Source organism: Truncatella angustata, assembly GCF_020726525.1.
Source record: "Truncatella angustata strain MPI-SDFR-AT-0073 chromosome Unknown BKA67scaffold_9, whole genome shotgun sequence".
In the NCBI taxonomy this organism is placed as follows: Eukaryota; Fungi; Ascomycota; class Sordariomycetes; order Amphisphaeriales; family Sporocadaceae; genus Truncatella; species Truncatella angustata.
Window position 1 is genome coordinate 1,999,173 of NW_025763389.1, and position 25,127 is coordinate 2,024,299.

At 48.0% G+C, this 25,127-nt stretch overlaps 7 protein-coding genes across 7 annotated transcripts; 4 read left to right on the forward strand and 3 right to left on the reverse strand.

Annotated features, from left to right (window-relative positions):
• Positions 1-315: 315 nt before the first annotated feature.
• Positions 316-2,753, forward strand: BKA67DRAFT_595229 (Sodium:solute symporter family-domain-containing protein; the record flags this gene model as incomplete). The annotated part of the gene is made up of 6 exons (XM_046105138.1): positions 316-594; positions 659-778; positions 830-971; positions 1,037-1,197; positions 1,252-1,368; positions 1,431-2,753. The coding sequence occupies 6 exons, from the start codon at positions 316-318 to the stop codon at positions 2,751-2,753; spliced, it is 2,142 nt and encodes a 713-aa protein (XP_045953646.1).
• A 1,558-nt stretch (positions 2,754-4,311) lies between these two features.
• On the reverse strand, positions 4,312-6,514 carry BKA67DRAFT_595230 (putative C6 transcription factor; the record flags this gene model as incomplete). Its single annotated transcript, XM_046105139.1, has 7 exons — positions 4,312-4,855; positions 4,912-5,274; positions 5,333-5,472; positions 5,552-5,734; positions 5,789-6,207; positions 6,240-6,368; positions 6,433-6,514. 7 exons carry the CDS (start codon positions 6,512-6,514, stop codon positions 4,312-4,314), a joined length of 1,860 nt encoding a protein of 619 aa, XP_045953647.1.
• Positions 6,515-11,081: 4,567 nt separating this feature from the next.
• On the forward strand, positions 11,082-12,559 carry BKA67DRAFT_581731 (short-chain dehydrogenases/reductase). Its single transcript, XM_046103940.1, has one exon. It carries the CDS (start codon positions 11,406-11,408, stop codon positions 12,402-12,404), a length of 999 nt encoding a protein of 332 aa, XP_045953648.1. The 5' UTR covers positions 11,082-11,405; the 3' UTR covers positions 12,405-12,559.
• A 21-nt stretch (positions 12,560-12,580) lies between these two features.
• On the forward strand, positions 12,581-14,304 carry BKA67DRAFT_581732 (uncharacterized protein). The gene is made up of 2 exons (XM_046103941.1): positions 12,581-13,099; positions 13,156-14,304. Exons 1-2 carry the CDS (start codon positions 13,030-13,032, stop codon positions 14,175-14,177), a joined length of 1,092 nt encoding a protein of 363 aa, XP_045953649.1. The 5' UTR covers positions 12,581-13,029; the 3' UTR covers positions 14,178-14,304.
• Positions 14,305-15,364: 1,060 nt separating this feature from the next.
• Positions 15,365-18,056, reverse strand: BKA67DRAFT_663480 (uncharacterized protein; the record flags this gene model as incomplete). Its single annotated transcript, XM_046108187.1, has 4 exons — positions 15,365-16,038; positions 16,098-16,324; positions 16,376-16,710; positions 16,770-18,056. 4 exons carry the CDS (start codon positions 18,054-18,056, stop codon positions 15,365-15,367), a joined length of 2,523 nt encoding a protein of 840 aa, XP_045953650.1.
• A 1,777-nt stretch (positions 18,057-19,833) lies between these two features.
• BKA67DRAFT_663481 (uncharacterized protein) lies at positions 19,834-21,368 on the forward strand (the record flags this gene model as incomplete). The annotated part of the gene is made up of 3 exons (XM_046108188.1): positions 19,834-19,857; positions 19,911-20,282; positions 20,340-21,368. The coding sequence occupies 3 exons, from the start codon at positions 19,834-19,836 to the stop codon at positions 21,366-21,368; spliced, it is 1,425 nt and encodes a 474-aa protein (XP_045953651.1).
• A 932-nt stretch (positions 21,369-22,300) lies between these two features.
• On the reverse strand, positions 22,301-25,111 carry BKA67DRAFT_426873 (fungal-specific transcription factor domain-containing protein). The gene is made up of 6 exons (XM_046096847.1): positions 25,005-25,111; positions 24,392-24,944; positions 24,236-24,324; positions 23,926-24,144; positions 23,729-23,862; positions 22,301-23,673 (listed from the first exon to the last, which is right to left on the reverse strand). Exons 2-6 carry the CDS (start codon positions 24,648-24,650, stop codon positions 22,737-22,739), a joined length of 1,638 nt encoding a protein of 545 aa, XP_045953652.1. The 5' UTR covers positions 24,651-24,944; positions 25,005-25,111; the 3' UTR covers positions 22,301-22,736.
• Positions 25,112-25,127: the final 16 nt, after the last annotated feature.

The following is a 25,127-nucleotide window of genomic DNA, read 5'->3' on the forward strand; positions in this document are numbered from 1 at the left end:
TGGGCACCTCAGTGTATAGTCCGACCCCGATCTAACGCAATACCGGGCCCATACGGCGTGACAATAAATACTATTCGCCGAAACTAAGGCTTATCGTACCCGATCCCGACTTCGCACCACTTTTGTAATGGGGGTCGTCGGCAGGGGTCCAGCTTGGGTGCATGTCGTCACAATAATCAACGACGTATAGTTTGATTGGAAGATGGCTTGAGAGCTATTTCAACCTAATAACCGCCGCTTGTTCGTGCTCCAGCCTTGGTATTTCTTGGTGAAAGCTTGACTTTGAGCTGCTTCCTCGTCAGTCGTTATCTCACGATGGTCAGCGTATCAGGATTGGAGCTCATTCCCCAAGGCACGGCCTATGGCCTGCTTGTCGGGCTTGGCGTACTTTTCTGCGCGGTCATTCTCATCGCCATCAAGATCCAGAAAGCCTACCTATCTGAGGACTCTGGAACGTCCGAGATGTTTATGGTCGCCAATCGTTCCGTCGGGGTGGGACTGACAGCGTCTGCTGTGTTTTCGTCTTGGATGTGGATCAACGAAACAGTCTTTGCAGCGGCAATGTGTTACCGGTATGGATTGGCAGTCCCTTTGGTGAGTTTTGCACCCAGCCCAAGCCTGTAGAGTTGAATCATATTGATGCTGATTATAAGTGAAGTGGTGGGGCTCCGGATTATGTTTCCAGATTGCGCTGATGGCAGCACTCGGTGTCCTGGCCAAGATCCGAGTACCTTACGCGCATACATCTTTGGAAATCATACGAATGCGCTACGGAAAAGTACGACCACTCCCGTGCCCGTTTATAAGAAATACTAATAAACACATACAGGTTGGCCATATCGTGTTCATTATACTCAATCTCGTGAACAATGTATTTGGATGCGCATCTATGATCCTAACAGGATCGCAACTCATTTACGGTGTATCCGGCATGCATTTTGTTGCCGCCACAATCCTCATCCCTCTTGGAGGTTAGTGTCTATGATGGAATTTACCGTGTTTACAGTCGCCCCAGCTACTAACCATCTTGTTACAGTCGTGTTATACACGGCGGTTGGCGGGCTAAAAGCCACGTTCCTCACCGATTATCTTCACACACTCGTGGCTCTGATACTCATAATCTACTTCACTCTCACCATTTTGACGCACGACGCTGTTGGTGGGCTTTATGGATTATATGAGAAGGTCATGGCCACCGTAAGTGTAGAAAATTGGATCGAGTTTTATGGCAGGAGACTGATTTGCAAATAGGCTGCAGAGAACTATATACCTGGCAATTATCAAGGGTCTCTTTTAACGATGAAATCCAGAGATGCCATTATTTGGGGACTTATCCTGAAGTTTGGTAATCTGGCTCTTGTTGTAATGGTAAGTGCCACCGCCCATACAGATTAGTGTCTATGAAGTTTGGCGCTGATGAGCATGCGAAGGACACCGCTTTCTGGCAAAAGTCTTTCGCCACTGAAGTGAACGCCACTGTGCCGGGTTACAATCTAGCCGCTTTCGCGATCTTCGGAATACCTTGGGGCTTGGGAACCGTGATCGGATTGACGGCACGCGCAATCCACAACACCCCCATCTTCCCAACCTATCCGGGGGAGTTCACCAGCGCCCAGGTCAATGCTGGTTTCGTCATGCCTTATACAGTCAAGGCTCTCATTGGCGACAAGGGAATCGTAGCTTTCTTCGTGCTGCTATTTATGGCGCTGACTAGCACGGTATCGTCCTCGATGATCGCAGTTAGCAGTATCTTGTCATTCGATATCTACAAGACGTACTTGAACCCGAAGGCTTCCGACAAACGTCTTGTAAAGGTCAGTCATATAGCAGTCATCATTCATGGCATCTTCATCACTGCTGTAGCACTGGCTTTGAATTATGGAGGCGCGGACATGACTTGGATCGGTTACTTCCGACCCATCATAGCGTGTCCGGGAATCATCCCGCTAGCACTCACTTTGCTCTGGTCCGGTCAAACCAGACTGGCAGCTGTGGCATCACCAATCCTTGGGTTTCTCACGGGACTGAGCATTTGGCTCGGCACAGCTAAGGCATTGTACGGTGTTATCAATATGACGACAACGGAGGCCAGTCTTCCCGCTCTTTATGGTGCGATTGGGTCTTTCTTCTCTCCGGCTCTATACTCTGTTGTCATTTCACAATTTGGACCGGAACAATTCGACTGGCGTATATTTCTACGCATCGAGCTGGTAGAAGAGGCTCAAATTCACCATACAACCCCGGAGTCAGAGGGTACACTGACCGATGAGAAGTTCGGGGATAACGAGACCGGCGCTGTGGAACCTTCCAGGGCAGTGCTGAAGACACCCGTCGCTGGCGTGACGGATCCCGCAAACGACCTGGAAAAACACCGAGCGGGCGCCCAGCTAGCCGGTGCAGTTGCCGATGTCCCATCCTCGTCATCGTCCTCCGCCAAGATCAGCCTGGACGATGTGCGGCACCCTTTCGACGAGGGCACGCTGCGCGAGCTGCATCGGTGGCAGCGGATCGCCTGGATCATGTTCGTCTTCGTCGTTTTGGTGACCTTTGTGCTCTGGCCTATGCCGCTCTACCGGGACTATGTCTTTACTAGGACCTTCTTCTCGAGCTGGACCGCGGTAGCGATATTCTGGCAGTTCTTCGCCTTCGCCGCCGTCGTCATCTACCCGCTGTATGACGGGCGGCACGAAATCACGAAGGGTGTAAGAGGCGTTTGGAAAGCGACGAGCTCTTTTTTCGGCAGACGAGGGTAACATTTCGGACGGCAAGTGACAGATATTAAATTCTATATGCCTTTTTATATTTATTGGTTTACTCAGGAAATAGCCAGGCACTTACGTAGAAGCTCAACATCATGAAACCCCCCCCCCCCCCGTATTATCTTAATTCGTTCGAGCTCCGATTCAACACATGGCAACATAATCCAAAACACCATTCCAAACGGTGTATCAACCTTGAACTGAAGCTTAATGAAGAGTTTTTTGTTCACACCCGTGTCTATGGTTTTGTCTATTCGCCATCACATGGAGAAAATGCCAAATCTGCACTTTTTATGCTGTGATTCGGTGTTGCCAACTCAAACCTAAATGCCCACCGTGCATAGAAAACTCTCGCCCAAGATAGAGTCAGTAACCGATCTTCATATCTACAACATCGGTATTGGGATCACTTACCATCGTGGGGAAAAGACTCGAGACATACTTGTCTTTCCGCCATCGGCCTTGCTCCAAGCATCGCAGATGGCTCTGAACACATTTCTGCACACGTGTTAGTGACGAAAAGAAGTCACCAGCACGCACTAAAAACGAACGTGCCCCTACTTTCAACGCATTCTCCTCGCTATTCTTGGCATGACGAACTTTCGGAAAATTTGATTTCGCACAAACTTCTACTCGTTTTCCCAGCTCGTTCTGTACAAGGTTTCAAAGAAACATGAGCGAAGTCCGTGTCCACGTCAAAATCACCACCTAATGACTCCTTTGCGTTGTAAGCGACGATTTTCACGCCAGCCATCATCACGTCCCAGATGGGGTGGGGGAGATTGTTCTACTGTATTGTATTCTTGCGTTCCTTGCAGGATTGATCAACCCGGACAGTGCCGCCGTTCTTTTCCAAGCCCGCGAAGTTGAGCTACAAACCGTCGCAGATACCCAACCAGGCAAGGGCGAGAAGGGGAATCAAGAGGAGCATGTTGGGGCTGGGAGAGTTAGTTGGTTGCGGAGTCTTTTGATTGTTGAAGTTCGCTATGATTGGTGTTGGCAGTTATATGAGGTACTGTTGACGAGTGACACTGATGGGTGGTTTTCCCATGGGTATCGTATTGTTGAGTGGGTATCGCTGCGCTTGTCAGTTAAGAATGAAGATCCCCTTATTGTGCAGCTCGATCTTTGAAGTCAAAATAAAAAGAAATTTCCCAAGTCCTATGTCCGACTGGTCCGGGATTTCAATTGACAATGCAGACAAGAGTAGCTAAATTTCATCAAGGAACAAACCCACAATAAAGCAACACCGGTACCCACATGTTCAGTGTGGTTTGCGAGTTCACCAAGAGTACCAAGAATCATTGAGGGCAACACCCGAATTTGTTTACAGAAGTTTTGACCAAGTCAAGCTCTTTGTTGGGCATACTATGGCTAGCCTGAGGCCTTTTGTCCACAGCCACAGGGATTATGACCGGCATCAACTTCGAAAGTCAGCGTTTTGCCGGTGTATCAACCATGAGTGTGACAGATACTGAGGTGTGTTTCGGCGGGAACCAGGTTTATTGGTCTGGTTATGTACTCTATGGTACCATATCCTGCCCAAGCTGTGTTACTCAATGGACAAGGAACTCCATTTTGAAAGCAACACCCCCATTTCGCTGCAAAGTTGCTGGCCATCAGAATCGTCGTCCGAGAGCAATTCCCGCACGGCATCAGCCTGGGGCAAAGCGAACGCCAATGGTACATCTCGGAGGCTTTCTTTCCCAGCACCAAGATTTTCCAAGTATTGCATTGCAGCAGGTAGTATAGGCATTTTAAGTGTCCAACACAAAGCTTTGATGGCTTGCAAAATGAAGCGTGCCATAGGGAAGTCCCGTGCTGTCGCGCGGATAATAGCGCATGCTGTCGTAAATGGTATATGAGTTTTACGGTCGTAGAGATGTGAGCTGAGCGTAAGCAGTCCGTTATAAGCGCCGCAGCAGACCATGCAAGAGTAAGCGTTGAGGGAGAAATTATTGACATATTTTTTCATGTTCGCTAAGTCGGAGATGGCATATTGAATACAGAGGTCTTTGACACTCGATTTCCCGTCAAAGATGATATCTGGCTGTAGAGGCCTCAAAATGGCAATAAACAGCTCGTTCAGATAAATGCTACATGACTTTGTTAACAAGACCCCTGTACAAGAATGGAGGAAAAGTATGTATACCTCAGAAAACATGTTTGGGGTGTAAAATTAACCTCGTGACGCAGGTTGCATGGTAGAGTTTCTCTCCATTGCCGTAATTGTTGGTGAAGCCGCAGGCGCTGATCGAGATCCTCTATGGTTCCAATCATTCCTGGTGCTTCAGCATTCCATGCCATGAGGTCATATAGATGTACCGATAAATCACACGTGAAATCAAGTATGTTGGAAACGAAAGGCGGGGAACGACTGCTAGTCGTGTGCGCATTTCCAAGCAGGTCCAAGTTGCAGTCAACGAGTGCAGGAGACATCGTTTCTACCGGAAAAAAGCGGGCAACCTGGGGCGCTTGAACCAAAGATTGCTGCAAATAAACGAATGCAACGATACTGGAGGGGGGAAAAAATTTAATATCATACCATGACGACGATAAACGTGCATGCATACCTTTCGAAACAGAAGATACCCCATAAAGCTTTGGCAATGATTTGCTTTTGCCGATTTTTTGATGGATCAGTCCATATTTGCATGAATGTCTTTTCGAGATCCAGCCTTTTGAGCATTTCGTACGCTGCGTATCGATACATCTAGTGCGTAGTCAGGACGACTTCTCCTAGGCATGACCAAGACTTGGAAGTTGTCGTGATGATTAGAAGAAACACTGACCATGCCAGCTCTATCCGTTCCTCGATAGGCTGAGAGAGTGAACATCAGAGCAAGTCCTTGAACTGTGGGTAGCGAGGGACGACCGCCCTCGAGGTCGAGTAGTCGCTTAGCTTCCATTAGGAACTGGTCGCCAATGTCTTTCCTTAGAATGGCGCTATACGCTTTGGCGTTTCTTGATGTAAACTAGTTTCGGCCAAGTCAATACTGCTCCTATCCACACGTAGCGTGGTAACTTACACATCTGGTTGCATATATAGCATTAACAAGAAATGGCGAACAATAGTTGGCACGTTCTGGATCTCCAGCATGCATGTCCTCGAGTAGTGCCTCTCTGTCAATGAAAGGATAGAAAAAGGAATCGTCCCACATGAAAAAGGATGTGATCATTTCCGAGACTATCCCATCATCGGCCACAACAGTCCAAGGTCTGCTACGAACTTTCATAAGGCTATGCTCCAACGCATTAGCGTTTATGGCTTGTAGCCTTGGGTCAAGCTCGCCAGACCGAAGTGCAGCCCTTGCATCAGAGTTCAGTATATGTATGCCCTGAACAGAACGCATGACAGAAATAGGATCTTGCGTCACACGTATTCGACCGAGCAGCTCCTGTGCCTCGGCCTCTGGTGCTCTTTGAAGTAGATCGAACAACTCATGTACTGGTCGTTTTCAGCTTTCATGCGGTCATAACGTTCCCTGAGCACTGTACCACGAGAGAGCGCACGAGCTTCTTCCGTCTCACTCAAGGCATAATTGCACTTAATATTAGGCTTGCCACTGCTACAGTTGTGGCAAGCAGGCCGTCTGCCGTCGCATTTGACTTTTCGTCTGCGACAGTTCTCACAAGCGACGCGCGTTGTCAGTCGCTTGGGTAAAGGAACCACCAAAGTTTGCGGCGGAGTGCGGAGATTCAGCGGTCACACCAGCTTCAGCTGCCGGAAGTAGGCGGGGGAGTCTTCGATCCATGACCGTGATTGTGGGGTTTCTTATTATTGGATGGCGGTACACATTGCTCCAGTACATCGAACACGAGCACACCAGCTCTCAACGAGACGGTGCAAACACGAGCACACCAGCTCTCAACGAGACGGTGCAGGCAGGCGTCCACACGCAGGCACTCGATATGAGTCTCGTTGATGGCGTGCGCGGAAAAATTACGAGTGGCTCGGCAGGAAAACAAAACGGCACGACCTAGCAGGATATCTGCCCTACGTCCGACCGGCCAATTGAAAATAGCCTTGCGGCGGTTATCAAAGCCAGCCATAAGCAAGCCCTTTCGACGCTTTTCTCCGGAATCTTCGAGGCCTGATCAAGCTGGCCCAAAACCCGCAATATGTGCTCGCAGGATCGGCTTTCTCCGTGCATTGCAATTCCTACATATATACCCATCAGACCCCCCACTTTTGATCAGGAATGACCTAGGTAACATATTGTCACGAGGCTTCTGCGTCAGCAATTCTCTTGAATCCATAGTAATTCAGGTATATCAACCAACAATGAGTTCACCTTGTTGTGAACGGAAATGACATTAGATCCAATGCACTGAAGGATACAGTTCAAGACATATAAATCAACACAGCGTAACGTCATGGCGTTGGCATCGAATTTCAAACTGGTCTGGGTCTTTCACCACGAAACTACCTTCCGCTACGCCCTTGGCAGAGTGCGGCGAGGGGCTCTAGGTAATCGAGACACGAATAGGCGGGTGATATCGTGACTGATCTTTGGGAAATCCATGTCTGATCCATCGTGGCCAGTTACAATACGCAGAAACCTCTACTGACGTCAGACAGTCAGTCTCAATCTCAGTCATGTTGAACTTGGCTGAGAATTAGCGGGGTACAGGGCTGCGAGCAGATGTGCTACTATCAGTCTTTAGTCTAGGTATACATGCCACAAAGCTCTTTTGGTCATATAATTGAACGGCCAATAGCGGTCGAACACGCTTAGGCTGTATTATGTCCTTGGGTACCTGCGCCCAGCGTCGAAAATTGAGGGCATAGAACCGGATATCCAAGGCTGGAAAATAGCCCAGGAAGTGGCACTTAGGTAACATTCGGGGGATGTCACACACAGTTGGATACCATATCATAATCTGGTGATAGCAGCCACGATTTGATGTATTGGTTTATACTTTCGGGGGATTTCCAGAGATATCCGATCCAACTAAAATATCTTATTATCATTTTTAGCCAATGCATCACCCGTGATGCTATCGAGGAATGTGGCAGATCAAATCCTGTATCTTGAGTTGAGGTAGTACACCGCTATCTCTACACGTAAACGGATGGTCTCCAAGCTATCAAGAAAATGCTTAATGACATTTCCGGCCAAAGGTTTCCAAAGCAACTGGCCATTATGCGAGAATATAGCATTTTTCATCATTCATTATGCAATAATAGAGTACTTCGATATTAGACGTACTATACTTTGCTTCGGTTTCATCATGCGTCCTTGTCACCTAACGGCTTAAACCTTTCAAGGTTATATCACAAGCAGCTTTACTTTGATCATTGACGGCAAATTGTGGAAAAACTGTTCTTGACATTGATTGAAACAGCAGCCTTAATACGAACATGTATGAGAGTGGTTGTTTTCTTCTTTTCTCCGAAGTAGCTCTCGGTATCTTGTCGCTCAATGACTGTATAGCTATGTAAGAGGAAGGATCTAAAACCGATAAAGCTTATTGCTCCAGAATCATACAGGTAAATCTCGTATTTCTGAGCAGCCTGCACAGTAAAAGCGTTACTACTGCTGAGGTACTCGCTGCGGACTGCTGGCAATAGAAACCCTTGGCATAGGCAGTCGAGTCATATCCGGTTCATGAATGTATCTGCCGCTAGCGCGTACTACACGACAAGCAGCTAACTAGAGTCGGTTTTAGTGAGCAATAGCTGGATTTGGTTGTCAATCACAATAGTGGTGGTATTTCTCTACTCCGGTATGGCTATAGTCCGCTCCAATGGGGTCGCTCAGCGCCATCTGATTACGGTAAGTGCTGCTTGGTCAGAAACAACGCCAGTCGCAAGCCATTCGTTGGGCAAACGGGGCCCTTTTTTCCCTCCAAAGATGCTTGCTGGGCCCATTCGAACATTTGGAGGCACGGTATTATTGCGATTCTCGTGTTACATTTTATATTTGCTAAACTTGGCTATCACGTAATGGGAGCGCACGAATACCTCTTGGGAGTCAGTGTGCTTTTCATTGTGCATGATGTCACCGCTCTAATCTGAGCACCTAACGGCAGCCACAGCCCACACGATCGTGGGACTCAAGTCAACAAGATTGTCCAACCCCGGCGGCCAGAATTTGTTACTGGGCGATTCGACCAGCTTGCCCGATTTCCACACGTACTTGATGTTCTTGGTAAGGGCAAAGATCCCAATGTGCCCCAACGGATTCCCGTCGAACGCGATTATATTAGCATCCCATCTATTTGCGAGAGAACTCTTCTTTGGCAACTGGTTGCATTTGAGAATCGTACAACAGACGCCTCCTATCTCTTCCATCAAGTCCTACACTTTGCCATTGTTAGAGGAAGCAATGGCGCACCCTGACGGCTGAAAACAATGTCTTTTCCTTTGCCTTTTCCATGTCACAAATGCTCATAAAGTAATTTGAGCTAGATAGAGATGATGCGACAAAGGAACACCCAAACAGGTATCCGGACGGCATCTTTAACGCCACAACATGTGGGCCTGTTGTAGTCTAATAATATGTGTATAGGTTTGTCGAGTAGCTCTCTAGCTAATAACGGGAATAAGCTGATCATATTTGCTGCATTAGGCGTGAACAGGTCGTCCTAGCTGGATGAGGAGGAGTTTTGCCTTATGCAGTAGTCCAGATCACATTATGTGGAACATTGGATCGCTGCCAAGTTATTTTTCTCAAGAGTATGAAGGCGCGACAAAACAGTCAATGCCTACGGGTAGGTTATACACCTCGCACAAACGAGAAGTCGATTCGCTTGAGCCCAAAGTCAAACCTCTATTCTGAACGCAACGAACGGTTGAGAAACGCAAAGGTATATTTCTTATGGCCAAGTGCGGAAGACTTAGCTGCCTGAATTCCTTGTACTTAAGGCTGAGGTACCCTCTAAGTTCAATCCCCAGATTACAAATGCCTAGATTACAGCATGCAAGTATGATGCATTAGGGTCAACTCTATGGCCGCGTATAGGCATAGGCTAATCCAGCACCGTGGAACACTTGGCAATATAATACTTGCAATGTCATGATATGACCTTACACCTTATGCTTTGGCTTGAAATATAAATGACTGTACGATTCCTTTGTGGCTACAGTACCTCATTAGTATCACTTTCAGCTCGCACAAGTCGGAGATTAACACACAGACCTTTTCATGAAGTGTTGCGTGGTAAACTAGGAACACCGTGTCTCTATCGCGCCTTGTGTAATTTTCGGAGTATATTCAACATGTTGAGCTCTTGGCCGGAATATCAAGTGCCTCCTTGAACATCAGTATTGCCTCGTCCCGTCTGTTCGTCAAGCGAACAAAAATTTCCTTCTGTTTATCAAGACAAATAGGATGCCGACACTAAAAACCTCGGCTAAAAATCATTATACCAGACTCCTTTGTACCTGAATCTCTGCAAGTAATTCTTCTACAATTGCCCATCCAATATCGGCTTATTAGTCGCGTAATCCATACGTGGAAAACCACGAGGAGATTGGTTTGTAACATTGCAATACACTTTTTTGTTCTTTCAATTCCCACCCCCTACTTCCTCTCCACGATACCTAACTTTCAACCCTTTACTGCATAGCCTCTTCTTCTTGGTTTAGAAAAACCCATGACACTTGTATAGAAGTAATACTCGTCGCTTCCCTTCTCTAGGCCGCCTCTCCAGAGGAACAAGTAATTTCCATGAGTGCTGACAACTGGCGGAAAATACTACCTTGTCAGCATTCGAGGATGGTACGTGCAGTGGGAAGAGAAACATCCAGAAAGAGATCTGTGAGTCAAACCGGGGGAAGGTTCGAGCTTGGCATTATGGTTAGGATAAGGACACTTGTATGGTTTCGGTGCCCAAGTCGTCAAGAAGCATGTCAGCACTACTGGATTTGGTGGGCTGCAAGTCAGAGAGGTAGGCAACCAACACAATGGCACGGTGACTAGAAACCCGGATCAATATGTACGTCAATATAGCCACTGGAAATGGTTTTGTCTTTACCTTCTTCAACTATGTCATATAATATTACAATACATCAAATTAAATATCAAGTCAAATGAATAGATATCTATTGTTTTGTTCCAAAATGTTGCCGGTAGTCAATTGAACAGTCGTTTGACATCAAAAGACAAGCAAGGCTCCAGTATTAACTAACCTAGTCTAGTCTTCACTAATCTAACTTACTTGTAAAAGATGTGGCTGGTTCCTGTCTTAGTGGTGGCTGCGGAAGACTCAACTAAGTTAGGCGTGATTTGTCAGTTTCCAGCATCGCTGTTATTTAGCTGCTCATGGTGAATTGTGGGGATTTGTCACCCTCGCGTTTTACAAACGGTCGCTAAACGCGAGTACCTAGCATGCCATGGCTTGTGCCATTTCATAATTGGTAAACGCCATAGCGCCACACATCCGGTTTGCACTCGCTTAGACGGAGTTGTAATCATGGTTACACTGATTCCCAAGCGCTTGGAATGTCAGCAAGGCGGCTATGGACTCCCAGAGAACAGGGGAGCGAATATAAATAAAGGGAACCCTCTTGACGATTTGCGGCCCAAACAAAATTCAACCATCAGCAAGACGTCCTCAAAGCAAGAACTCGAAAGTGAAAACTAGATTCTATCAATATATATTAAATCCTTCACTAATACAAAAATCACATCAAGCCAGATGGCTAAACTTTCTGAAATCCGTTCAGTCAATGCCTCACTGAAGTCATCACGGTCGGGAATAACGGCCGTGGTTGTGGGTGGAACCAACGGCATTGGCCGGGGATTCTTGACCGCGCTCGCCTCACAGACGGATAACCCAAAGATATACGTGGTGGGTCGGAGCCCTGAGGTGCTCTCGACTATAATTTCGGAGCTCCAGTCGTCGAACAGCACCGGGACGTACATTCCAGTCCAGGCCGGAGATCTGAGCCTGCTCTCCGAGGTTGACAAAGCGACGGCGCAGATCCTTGGCAAAGAGTCGAAAATAGACCTCCTCTTCATGTCGCAAGGCTTCCTATCATTCGGCGCTAGGAATGAGACGCCCGAAGGTCTCGACAAGATAACTTCTATTAGGCACTATGCCCGCACATTATTCATACTCAACCTGCTGCCCCTGCTGAACGTCGCACCGTCGCCACGCGTCATATCCGTAGTCGCTGGCGGCCTCGAAGGTCCCATCTTCCCGTCGGATCTCGAGTTCAAAGATCCAAAGAATTACAGCTTGGGCAAGGTCGCCGGTGCAACGGCTAGTTATATCACCCTCACGTTGGAGCAGTTACAGAAGCGCAATCCAAAGATCAGCTTCATCCATGCATTCCCCGGCCTGGTGAGAACAAATCTCTTCAACACAGAGCATTTCGGATTTGCAGTCAAGTTTCTTGTAAACTGGATTGTCCTCCCTACGGTAGGGCGTTTCCTTTTCAGCTCGGCGGAGGAATCAGGGGAGCGTTTCTTGTATCTGGCTTCGAGCCCAGACTTTGGAGCGCAGGATGTAGGTAATACCTTGGCTTTGGGATCGAATGGCAAGAAGGGCAGTGGTTCATACACTGTGAATGAGAAGCCGGAGGCTGTGCATAATGATAAAGTCCTCGTTCCTCTAAGGGAGGATGGTTCAGATGTCAAGATCTGGGAGCATACGCTAGGGGAGTTGGAGAGAGTTTTACAGAGGAAGATTTAGAAGGCATCGGTAATAATGAATCTCTAATATAGAAAGAAAAAAAATTGTATCTTTCATCACGTTGCATTGTTCAGAGTTCTTGTCGCTCAAGCTTAGCGACATGCAACTTCAAATGCCGAAAAGTAATGTTGTGTCTCTAATATAGAATACAATTATTTCACATTCTTGATGTTGAGTAACATTGGATTGCGGGGAAAGAGCGCCGCTAATGAAGGATTAGAGGCGCCATAGGGCCCCACGGTGACTTTCAATGCAACTATTGTGTCTTGTCTACAGGCTGTTGCAAAAGCCGTAATCAAATTCCCCAAGCCTCCGAGCGTCCGACCGACATTACTGGGCAGAAGCAAGCTCTGACATCTCTATGCGACGGCGCGGTGCAAGGGGTACCGAGAAAGGTACACCGAGAAGGGAAACAAAATAGAATCAATATGGTGTGAGGTATTCTGGTCGCAGGAACCATTTGTCGTTGTGTAGCAATAGCGACCAGTACTACATTACTCACCTGGCAGCCAATCGTCTTCATATTTCCTGATATTAACCATCAAAGCCGGGTGCAGCGCAAGTTCGGCACTTCATACTCTTCTCCAAGCGCCAAAATGGGGTTTCACGCTCTAGACTAACTAATATGATTGGTTTGACGGCAAGACACCCTATAACAATGTTGTTGTCTAGGTCGGGGATGGAGGGAAGATCGTGCAAGTACAATATGTTTGGCATAGCCATAGCGTCCTTTACCTAACATTTAGAGAAGCAACCAAGCAAACGAACAGTATACTTTCCAAGCCACGATTGACCATGCATGATACTTCAAGATACTTTCAGACCATTACGGTCGCTCTCCTTTTGCTTGGAACACAATTAATCACTGCGTTGAGAATCGCGGGCGCTTTCTCTGTTATTGAATATAATCCCCTGCTCATCGCCAGTCAGGATTACTATAAAGGTAGTGCACAAGTCGTCAACGGCGGCGTGGCCGACCTCTTCGGCGGTTCCAACATCGACCTCGCAGGCAACGCCGAGACTCAGGCGCTACGACAGTACGCCACCCACAAAAACCTGCGGATCATCTACACAGTTGTAGAGGTGGCGTACCGCCTAGCAGCGAGCAAGAAGGCCGGCATCGTCCTGCCCGCGAGCCTCAAGGGGAAGAAGATCGGCACCATCCCCGGCACATCGGCCGCCTACTTCGTGCAGCGCTATCTCGCCAGCCAGGGCGGTTTGCGTGATACCGACTACACGACGGTCTCGGGCAGCAACTGCAACGCGCGCCCGTGCGGCTCGGGGACCCTGCCCTACATGCTCGCTCGCGGATCCGTCGACGCGGTCGGCATGTGGGAGCCGACGCTCGAGCTGGCGATCGAGGGGCTCGGGTCCACCGACACTGCCGTGGTGTTCCAGAACGCGTCCGTATACCGCGAGATTTACAACCTGTACACGACGGCCGAGAAGCTGAGGGACCCCGGCACGCGCAGGGATATCGTCGCGTACCTGCGAGCGCTCGACCAGACGGCCCAATTGTTTGCCAATCGCTCCGAGACCGTCATCCCTCGTGTCGCCAAGACGATGAACATGGATGAGACCCTCGTCAAGGACGTCTGGCCTGTCCATGACTGGAAGGGTGGGCTAGCGCCTGATTTGCTCGACGTGCTTGTAGCCGAAGACCAATGGGTGGCTAAGGTCGATGGGCGAAAGGCTGTTTCTAGGGCTGACCTGGCGATCATCGTTGACCAGAGTGTTCTCCAGGAGGCTAGGTCTAATTCGAGCACGGTGTAGTATGAGGTAATCAACAATACCAATGATACAAATACATCGCCCTTTCAAAAACTGCTTGAGAAGCTGTGCCTTCAACTCTAGGTGATATAAAGACTACCGAATTATCACAACCATCTTTCCATGGAAACCCAAAACTTCAAATAGTATACGCCAGCAAATTACTAATTTAGTGCTCAGATTGACTATAATTATTATTTTGTGCCGCGACCCTACACATGCAGCGAAGCTTGTTTATGTTATAAAGCAAACGCAGCCCAACAATATTTGCTCAGCACTACCTCGAGTTGTGCGAGCATAGCTCATAAGCTGGTTGCTATCAGTCGGTATCAGCGTCTCATCCTTAAGATTTGACCGGCTTTTTCGTATGGCATACAAATGTTTATACAACGGATGATAACCTCTATGGGTGGTAACCTAGACGAAACAGAAGACATGTTCGTAGAGTTGAACTCTACCAGCACGATTCATAGAACGTAAACACATCATTTAACATCGAAACAGCCCCAAGGTTAAAATAGCGGTGTTGCTATGACTAATCGTGGAGAAGCATCTGCCACAAACTTTATGCACACAGTTCATGCAGCGGAGTTGGAAAGTTCCTCGCTCTTTCCAGAGTCCTCGATGACTAGGTTTATGCGTCTTTGGTGGCGAGCTAGGTTGTGATTCAGTAGTACAAATGATGGGATTTGTTCATTTTGATAGTCGCTCTGAAGCGGTTATGAATGAGCCGCTGCGGATCGTAACTTGACGATCATCTCGTATATGGACTCTAGATTGGCTTCCGAGGCGCCATGTTTTAGGGCTTTCGAGCTGTAGTGTTGACATGGCAGCTATTTCGTCACAAGGCATTCCATTCTGTGTTAGAAGCCTCTGTCGTAGTATCGCACTCCACTAGACTAGACGATTCTGAGCAAGTGCTTGACGTGCGATATAGCCACTCCTGATTGAAACTTTTGTTGATATAATAGTTATGGGTGGCGGCATTGAGCCGCATGGTCACGGTCCCTCCTGAACTATGATTTGCGATTTTACCATAAGAGAATAAGAATCGCCTTTAGAATAAACAAACGAAAGTCGCGCTATCTTATGTGGTAACATAATCTGCGTTCCCTCAGTTACCTGCTTCGTCTAATTTGCCGAAAGTTCAGAAATGGGTAATAATGCTGCCAGAAAGCATGAGTCTGTCATTAGAATATAGTCGAAGCTAGCGCAATAACGACCCAATGTGTCGCCGACTTTTCGTCCTTGAGTGGCGTCCAGTGCGCCGTGAACACTTCATCTCCACGGAACCTCGCGCTTCGGCGTGTTTGCAAGCGTAGCTCGACACTAATGGGGTTACCTGACCGGGTGGCATTCCGGACTTTGCTACGATAGTCTGTCTCCTTGGTGACCATATTTTGCCTGAAAAAGCGAAAGACCTCTTGTCCTGTTATCAGACCAGTGTTATTAGCAGGGTTCAGAGCTTCTAGCACGCCTTCCGAATAGTATGATATAATGAAGGTATCAGCCCGAACCACAAGGTATTTTGAGTATGCCGTGTGGAATTCCTTGATCTGCGCATCTTGGTTTAGGCCTTCCATCCGATGCAAGACGCTGTGCTCCATTCCCGATGGGCCGATTGAGGCTTTAGCTTCATCTACACGGACACCAAATGCCTTCAGAAAGGCTTTTCGTGCCGATGGCAGACCGGGTTGTTTATGAGCGGCTTGATTTGACATGCTGCTCGGTTGGTCTTCCTCCTCACCCAGTGCAGATACTGATAGAACTTTCATGATGTCGGCATTGCTATGTATGGTCGTCGAGCAGTTGACTTGAGCTCCGATGAAGAAGGCCAGCTTGCCGTTCCCGTCAAACAGTGGTGCTAGTGCTGATTTTAGCTATAGTTCTTGTAGATCCCAAACGAGGAAAGGGAGGCCATACCAACGTAAAGAAGATTCCAGAACGGGTCACCATTTTTCTTGTAGTTCAAAATCAACTCGACTGATTCACGGCCTTCAGTGATCCCTTGTTTGAGTCGCCGGACAGGTTTCCTATCTGTTTGTACTCCTTGGAGAAACCTGCAATTGCGAGGTACAATCTCCGGACGGCTGTAACCTGTCACCTTTACGAAGCCATCCGAGGCAAAGACAATGGGGTTGTCTGCTTTGCTGTAGAGAGTTAGATGAAGAGTACTGTATGCCGAGCGCGGTTACACTCACTTGGGATCGGTCAGACAGAAACAGTCGCCCAAACCAGCATACTTGTGGCGATCAGTTGCAAGTGCTCGTGTTGCACTAAGTGCAAGTTGATGCCGGACGAATCTCGGATAAACATCAGTAAAAACGAGGTCCTCGATTCTTGCCTGCATGTCCGTAAATAATCTACCCATGCCCGGCAGAGTTTTTTGCGCGAGAACTTTGATATCTTTGTGAACCGATCGTATCACATCATGAGGCACATCGAGTTGAGTGGCTGAATCTGTTGAGATGAAGCCTTTGTGCATTGAACTCAAGACATTGGTAAGGGTAGTCAGAGCTTTCTGATACTCGTCAACCTGGGTTTTATGTTAGCTGTTCAGCTCCCAATATCTCGGGTTCGAGCGTCAAGGCCCACCTTGTTCAGGAACTCAATATTTTCACTGCACATGACTGTCTCGCTAAACTTGAGAAGCTGATGTGCAGTGGTCACATTGTGGAGAGCCAACTGAAAAGTTTCGTAACTGAAGAAGTCTGGCCGGGTTCCTGATCTGAAGCTGGCAATACTGTGTCTATCGGCTGGAAGCCTCGTAGATAGAGAAAGTGTATCGTCACTGAACATCCTCTTCGCCGAAGATCGAGGCCGGTGGGAAACAGCACTCACAGTAAGACTGCTGTGCCGGGGGACTCGGTTGGTTCCAGCGTCTGCGTGTAGTTGATTGTACTTCTCTAAAGGGTTTGCCTCTTCGCGAATTTCATCGAACTCTCTAACAGACTCTTGGCGCGACCTTGGTCGATTGCTGCTTCGCGTGCCTGGAGGATACAAGCCAGACTCTGTGCCTGTCGGTAGTTGAGTCAGCGTGGCAGTGCGGCCATTCATTTGTTGAGTATGTCGGTGTGAACTCCTTCTCGACTGATAGCTGACCAGGCTCGCTTGGCTCTGCCTCCGAGATACAGGAAGAAAGTGGGCTGCATCTTGCGGCAGTACCACAGGCTCTGACGATGGCGGTGCCAAGCTTCGCGCTACGCTCCCATCTCCTGATCCATGATCAGTCCTTCTTCGCCTCCGTCCAATCGGTGGCGGTGTTGCGGAACGATCACTCTGCATCGACGGCTGCCGTTGATGAGACGAATCGGAGTTGATTTTCTCGGCCGCCGCGAGAAGTCTACGCGCCCCTTCCAGCTCCTCAAAAGCATTCTCCGGCAGCGCAGTGCTCTCGCTAACGTCAGCATCTCCAAAGTCACTGCTGCTTCTATTGCTTTCGGCCCTCAGCCGCGACGATCGGCGTTGGGGAACAGGAATCCTTTGTTTAGACGAGGATCTCACACTACGTCTCTCTGGACTCTGTGCAGACGTATCCGATGAGTTCCCAGGATTGCCTCGACCAGGTCTGGGCATAGGTGGCAAATCGCCAAAACTACTCTCCTCATCATCTCGAATAGACGGCGCACTCGAGATGAATCCTGAGCTGGAAATACTCGTCTGCTTCAAATGGTTTCTACTCGAATGTAGAGAGCTGCTACGGCCTTGGCCGTCAGGGTCCCGCCGGGCTTTAGACGGGCGGATATCATGACCTGTCCCTTCTTTTGGTATGATCGAGTCGAATATGTCGTTGATTGGATCTGCAGGGTGGATTACATCACCAAAACTCCCCTGGGATTCCGGTCGACCGTTCCTGAAGTCTTGAAAAGCCTGCGTCCTCATAGTGGAGGACGTGCGGGACCGGGGGTGTAGCGTCATTCTCGAGGGTTTGCATGCGCTGCACACTGCCTCAAAGTCAAGCTACTATACAATACATAAGAGAACGACAGATGTATCACGGCAAGACAAATGTTTTCCAATCTTCCAAGAAAGGGGCGGGCGGGCATTGCGTCCAAGAGCGTCGCGCAACTGGCTTGAATTGCATTTTGTTTTCAATGGGTCTTCTTCTAAACTACATCGCTGAACCATGATGAGGTATATGACAACTGATAACACTAACTGCTGCACTGACACTTCAACGATGGTTGGCAGTTCAGTGTTTCGTCTTGATTAATTCCTCGTGGCGGCGGATACTGGAGGTGCTGAGCATGGGTTATTCAGTGGATCGCCATGCGTAAATGGCACGGCTTTAGTGCCAGGTCCAGTTAGTGGATTGATCCTCATGTTAAGCGATTCGGTTCCTTTGACCCCAGTGTTGGTGTTGTGGAATGGAAACTGAGGATGCTCGTGTCAGTCCGCATGCAGCCCGATGACTTGTGTACATAGATCGGACCCCAGATCCTTCATCATTTAGTTCAATGTTTTGTTCTGATTGCATGTTCTAGAACTAATCTGCCTCACAGTCAAGCTCATCCATGACCATGCAATCTAAGCATGACCCATAGCTTAAAGTAGGTATCCGGTTCGTCAGGTACTACCCCACAGCGAACACCATGCACTGAGCTCTAATTGTTCTCCATTGGACTTAAACAAACTGCCCATCTATTGATTTCCATCATTCTGCAATATTAATAAGCACGAAACCCCCTGCGAAATGCCACGGGATAAAACTAATAAGTATAGGCTCAAGACAATGTGCGATAGTTAAGTGTAGTGTAGTCTCATCTCTGGCGCCGCTACGCCGTAGACTTTGTCAATTGAACTTTTCCTCCCGATCATATCGCAATCTCTCAGGACATTGCTTTCTTCGATCAACAGTACGGATCATATTCCCAGAACTATAATCACAACACGGGGTATATCAATGAGGCCCGTATAATGCAACTTTTCATACACAAGTTGTAGAAGATCTGAAATTTATCGAGCAGGCCTGATACTTACTTGAAGTAGGATCACCTTCGTACCGTATTTAGATGCCATTACCGTAGTCGTGCACGGAGCAAGCCTTAATTAATATACATGCGCACCCAGCCTAGGGCAACGTGTTTGCTAGCGTGAAAATCTAGGCAGGATATCTCTTGACAACGAGACTGAAAGGGCAGATTGACAGATCTGATGATGACGCTGTCATGCCTGAGTACCTAGTCGCGATGTGCGATTACCTTCAGCCGCAATAATCACTTGGGTGGTACCATTACTAACCTTAGTGTATCGCGATACCCCATTTCGAATGACTTGGAGCCTGAATGAAAGACGAACATATCAAGTGGATATATATGAGAAGCGCGAAGAGAGCGCCTGACTGGATTCAACCAGTTTTGAATATAAAATCACAATCTGTATTAGTGAGTGATTTCGAAGTCGATCATAGACGGTTACATGTGGCGATAATACTGGAATACTGCTGCGTACAAGTACGAACAAAAGAGCTATGACTTCAATAAGGTCAGAGCTTCAGCTAATAAGTCAGTGGGGTAGCGCTACGTCACGGGGCTGAACTTTAGGTTCTGAAACTAGCGGACCTGTCACTCGCTTGCACTTTCACTTCGAAGTTCTGGCTCGACGCGTCTATCATTTCAAGCTCACTAGCTTTCACTGTTGCAATTTCATTCACACAACTATGGAGTACTTGGACGAACAACAGGTACGCTGTCTCCAACGGGCGCAATGGCCGATTTCAGCTAACCGCAGGCATAGGTGAAGGAGCTAGTGTTGGAGCGTTTAAGGGTTCATGCGGACATCAAACAACCGATGATCAAGAAGATAAGGTATCGCGTCACGGCAGCCGATTACTTCAGTCGAGATGACTATCAAGGTGGCCTTGTACAGGAAGGTGAGAGACACTATCGCAAAGATGGCACTGAGCACACATTTGAGCACGTGTCCCTTGCAAAGTTGCTCGAGTCTGCAGAAGCCACAATTGGATGGGCAGTGAAAGAAAGCAATCGTACGATGGTCTTTGAGCGAGTGATGGATGATATACCTGGCAGAAAAGAGATTCCAGTTTGGGATAAACCAATTGTCACTCCTAGTGACACCATTCAGACACCCTTTTCGGAGTCTCGGCGGGTGAGTCTTTCTGAATCATGAGATAGTTTTGGCCCAAGATTATTGAAACATGGACAGCGACGCAAGTATAGAAAAACCAACGAGAAGATGCTAGCGGATCTTGCGGCTGCATCAAATCTGGGCAAAGAAACTATAAAATCTTTGGCCCTCAGCATCACCTGGAGTGACGCATATGGCGACGGAACATGTGCCATGTCGTTGTATAATAACGTTATCACTGGTGGTCGCTTAGGCAGGGACCACAAGCTTGAAGATGTTCCCAATCATTACGCTAGGGACATGGTCATGGATTACATCAACGACACGGTCGCTGAGGAATTCAGAGACAAAGCTCGAGCGGCCGTCTTCTCAGACTTAGACCCTGAAGAAATTGAGGAATATTGCAGGATCAGGCAGGAGCGGAAACATAATATTGAACGTAAAGGATTCCTCCGGGGCATTGAACGCGGATTAATACTTTTGGTTGAACCTACCGAGGAGCATATACGGAAGTTTGAGGAGAAGATGGAAAGGATTGAAAAACAGCACAACATCCTGGAGGACAAGAAAAACGGTGTCACTACCTGGCAAGAGACTGAAACCATCTTGAGTCAGCAGGAGGCTTTCGACGCTATCGATGACAAGGTCGATATGAAGCCTAAAGAGAAGTCTCCTTACACCCCTTCTCATCACCTCACCCGCTCAGTAATCACACCTGGCTTGATGGCAAATGATGAAGAAAGGCAAATAGAACCGCCACACTTTTTGGATCGGGATTGCGATCAAGTCCGAGTCATGATCAAGCGCTTTACCAGCGAAGGAGGGTGGTCCGTGGATGACTTTAGACAAGCTCTCGAGGTAAATCGTCCCAGGTTAACCGCATTTCTCCGGAAGAGGGGCCCCAGAGACGGAATCAAGACAAGGGTTTTTCAACTAAGCTTGGAGTTCTTTTACCGCAGAGAGGAGCTTGGCCTCCGCTTTACGCGGCCAGAAAGCAGCGTGTTGAAAGAGTTGGATCTGAACAGTGGACCGAAGCGGCGCCGCAGTGGCAAATACAACTACGCTCCCAATGAGTCGCCTAAGGGGAAGCGCACAAAGGCTCAATAGGCTAATGTATCGAGCCCGACTATAGATGCGGCGCCTGCTAAGGTTTCAGTTAACCTTGCAACCACGTCTGACATTGTCTGGCTAGAATGCAGTTGACAGGCCGAACCGCAGCCTTGTACTGTACAAGAAATCACGGTAGCGGCGCACCGTTTTTATGCTCACTCAAACGTGTTTTGAACGTCGGCTTCTATCGGCAATATCAAATTGGACTAATTTAATTTCGCTTGCACGCTCGCGTACTGTCTCGTCTTATGCTGGAAGAAGAATTGAGGAACTTATTTGTGACAAGATAACAGATTGATAAACGGTTTTGGGCAGGTTATTGTTGAGTATGAGAGAAGTACAACCAACAGGAATAAGAGAGAATAGAAATATGGTGGCTAAGTAACACATCTGGAGTCCTTCTTCTGCGAAACTTGCCTAATATACAATTTGTGTTCATTATACCATCGGTAATGCCGTTATGGCTTTGGATTGTTTTGGCTATATATATCATATGTTCGATATGCTATACACTTGTGCAGTGTTGATCTGCATCTGTTACGTCGCTCCATGATGGTGCGGAATAACCACGACGTACCATGTACTGCTCAACTCTTGGTACGAGATAACGTCTTGCATGGTTCAATCGAATAGACGGCTCCGCTGAGCTGGATATGCTCCATGGAGATCACATCCGTATCCTAGACTGCAAAGCTTCCTTCTGGATCCCGATCGAGGTACATTAATTCCCCGAAAGTCGACATCGTACCTTTGACAAAGGCTAATTGCTGCTTGAAAGACTTTACGAAAACTACTCAGGCCCTGGTCTTACTGACCCGGGGTGACAGGGTTCATGAATGATGCCTCGCGTTTCCTGAGAGCATTGGCGGTGTATGCATGGCAAGCGAGAGGGTACTATTGAGGGCTTTGTAGGACGAAGAAAATGAACACAAAAGTATCTTCAAAAGCTGCGAGTTGTCTTTTGGCGAACCACTACGCAGCCGGTGATTCTCCGGCCACTGGAGTGTGCATGCCAGTTGAGGCTCGAGAAACTGTCGCCATCATGTAGTTTCATGCCGGGAGAAGGCCATTATCGCGCAAACATCAATGTTTCTGGGTTCTGACATTGAAAAAAAGTAAACGTTTGGTACTCATGAAACATTCTGACGCCAGATTTCTTGAATATATCCGCTCTCCGGTCTCGGACAGCTATTGTGGATGTATCTGGGGACAACAGAGATGCCGTATTGCTATCTGGTAACACCACGTAGAGATATGCAACGGGAGCATGGATTACAAGGAATGATTATAAGGTGTTTTAGGATAAGTAGCTACCATGCCACCCATCCATCTCTGTCGTGGGTTTCGATACCTTGGACCAGAACTTCAAAATCCAAATATGAAGTCGGGTTTACCTTCGAACCATTCGTCCCAGGTGACATGTCCGCCATTTTTCTTCTTCTTCACACTTGCGGCCCAGTAACCTCTCAGCTCATCCGCTGCCGAGATAGGGCCCAGAGTACCGCACGCTGTGCCGACAGTTTCTAACCCATGTGCTACAAAGTTCTGGAACCCCTCCTCTGCTTGGTCCAGCTCCATACCGCACACAAACATCGGAAAATAAACCAGTTTGCCGAACTGGTGTGCATTGGTCGCATCTGAGAAAATTGGGGTTAGACATTCTCTCAGTGCCCGACTATGTTCTAGGCGCAGTGCTTCCAGATTAAGATATGGAGTATCCTCGGTATAGAGGAAATCCTTATCCTCAGGCAGGTCGAGTATCAGTGTGCGAATGGCGTACAGGACGATTGCCGAGCGGTAAACGACAGCAATATTCAACCACAAGTCTTCGATCAAAGCGGTTGGCTCCGGTGTTGCATTTGTTTCCATTTGGATTTTAGTTGAGTGCTTCGTCGTGGTGGGAGACGTCCTTGGGGCCTGTTGTCCTCTCGATAACGGCGGAGTCTTCCTACCAGACCCAGATGTCGTCACATCAAACTCGACGCCATCTCCGCTCGGCTTCCAGCCTCTGAAGCTTTTCATTTTCATGGCCCATTGTGGAGCATTGAACGCTTGTACTTTATTCAAGACCATCCAGGTCCCTGCATGTCGCCGAGAAGTGAGATTGGATTTCTTCGAGATAGCGCGAAGGTAGTTGACTAATATTAGAACTTGGAATAATTCTTCTGGGCAAGGGGCACTGATAGCGTAATTCGACTGAAAGATTCCAGGCGCTGCTTCCCAGTAGTGCAAGGCCATGGTCGTAGCAGCATACATGTGTCTGTGGCTTGAAGGGGCCGTCGTTGCAGACATGACATCAATCCTGGAGACTGTGTCAGTTGTAAACCCACCTCATAACCTTGTTATGGATGACTAACGCAACAAAAAATGCCATGAGCGGCTTAAAGAATGGATTCTGCCCAATGACTTCTTTCAATCCGCCTCTGAGTTGGATAATACGTCGAGCACCTTCCAGATGCGCCCTCCAGTCTCCATAAGCCGATTGTTGCATCTGGTCCAAGTGGGTCAGCCTCGACCGAAAAATATATCGGGCACTCTTGACTTTGAGACATACCGTGGATAAAAGCAGACATATGACACACATCAGAGTGGAATCACTTGTCTGTGTATCTTCTTTACTTAATCTGTTGTTCACTTCTTGAAGAGCCCGAAGTCTGAAGGTATAGAGATCATGCTCTCGCTGTACCAGCGCAGAGGATCTTACGAACGCTGGATCTTCCTGCATGGTACGATGCACGATAGCAGTCGTGACAAGCAGATTGACGTAAATGCGCTGTACCCCAAGAATCAGTCCCATTGATGAATAAAACCCATCAGCCAAACACGGGATGAAATCTTCAACGAGCCTGCCATTTTGAACCTACCGGTATCTTGTCCATGCTCGACAGCGGTACTTGATAAGGATTGGAATGTGTTGCAATGGAAATCAAGTCATTGCTGACGCGATCGTTGACTGTGAACCATATCAGCTCAATACTGCCTATCAGCACGCATGACGTGTGTCCTATCGACTTGCTTACAATAATGAAGGCCATCAAAAATTATTTGCGCCTCATTGTACAACTCGGGTACGGGATCGTACACCAGACTCTCATTCATGGAGTCCGGAACGTGATCTGGGTGGAGCCTCGCGAGGACACCTACCTTGTCTCTGCTGGGTCTCTGCGTGGTCGTATAGCCGGGGCACGCGAAGCCTATGGACTGACATTGCGAACAACATGGCCGGGCGCCGTCACATCGAACGCCTCGATAACGACATATCCCACAGCGTACGGGCATGATCTGTCTACCTTGGTTGAGGTTCCCGTTGATCTCATTTTTGCTCCCTTCGCTGCTGAATGATGCGATTGGCAGCGAAGGTTTTGTCAAACCACTCCAGTGCCAGTTTTGGTTGTCGGTCACGAATGTCGCCCAAGTTCGCAGGAAGGATTCATGGAGATACCGGCTGTGCCCCTCAGCAGAGCCTCACGTAGGACAGGACGGCAAGGGCCTATGTTCAATAACTCCACAGCGTAACAGGGATTGGGCAAGATACGACCGGGATTCCGCCTCCGCGGTTCAAAAGCCGACACGCTGAGAACCATGTTACTATAAACAATTCGCCAGATATATGATAGACATAGGCATACCGACTTTCGCATGATGCACATGTTCCTGAAATGGATTTTTGTGTATGCGCACTTGCGTTGTTGTGTTAATGCAACGCCATGATTATGGATAGACGGCAGAGAATCTAGAGGCTAACATCCGAAGCTA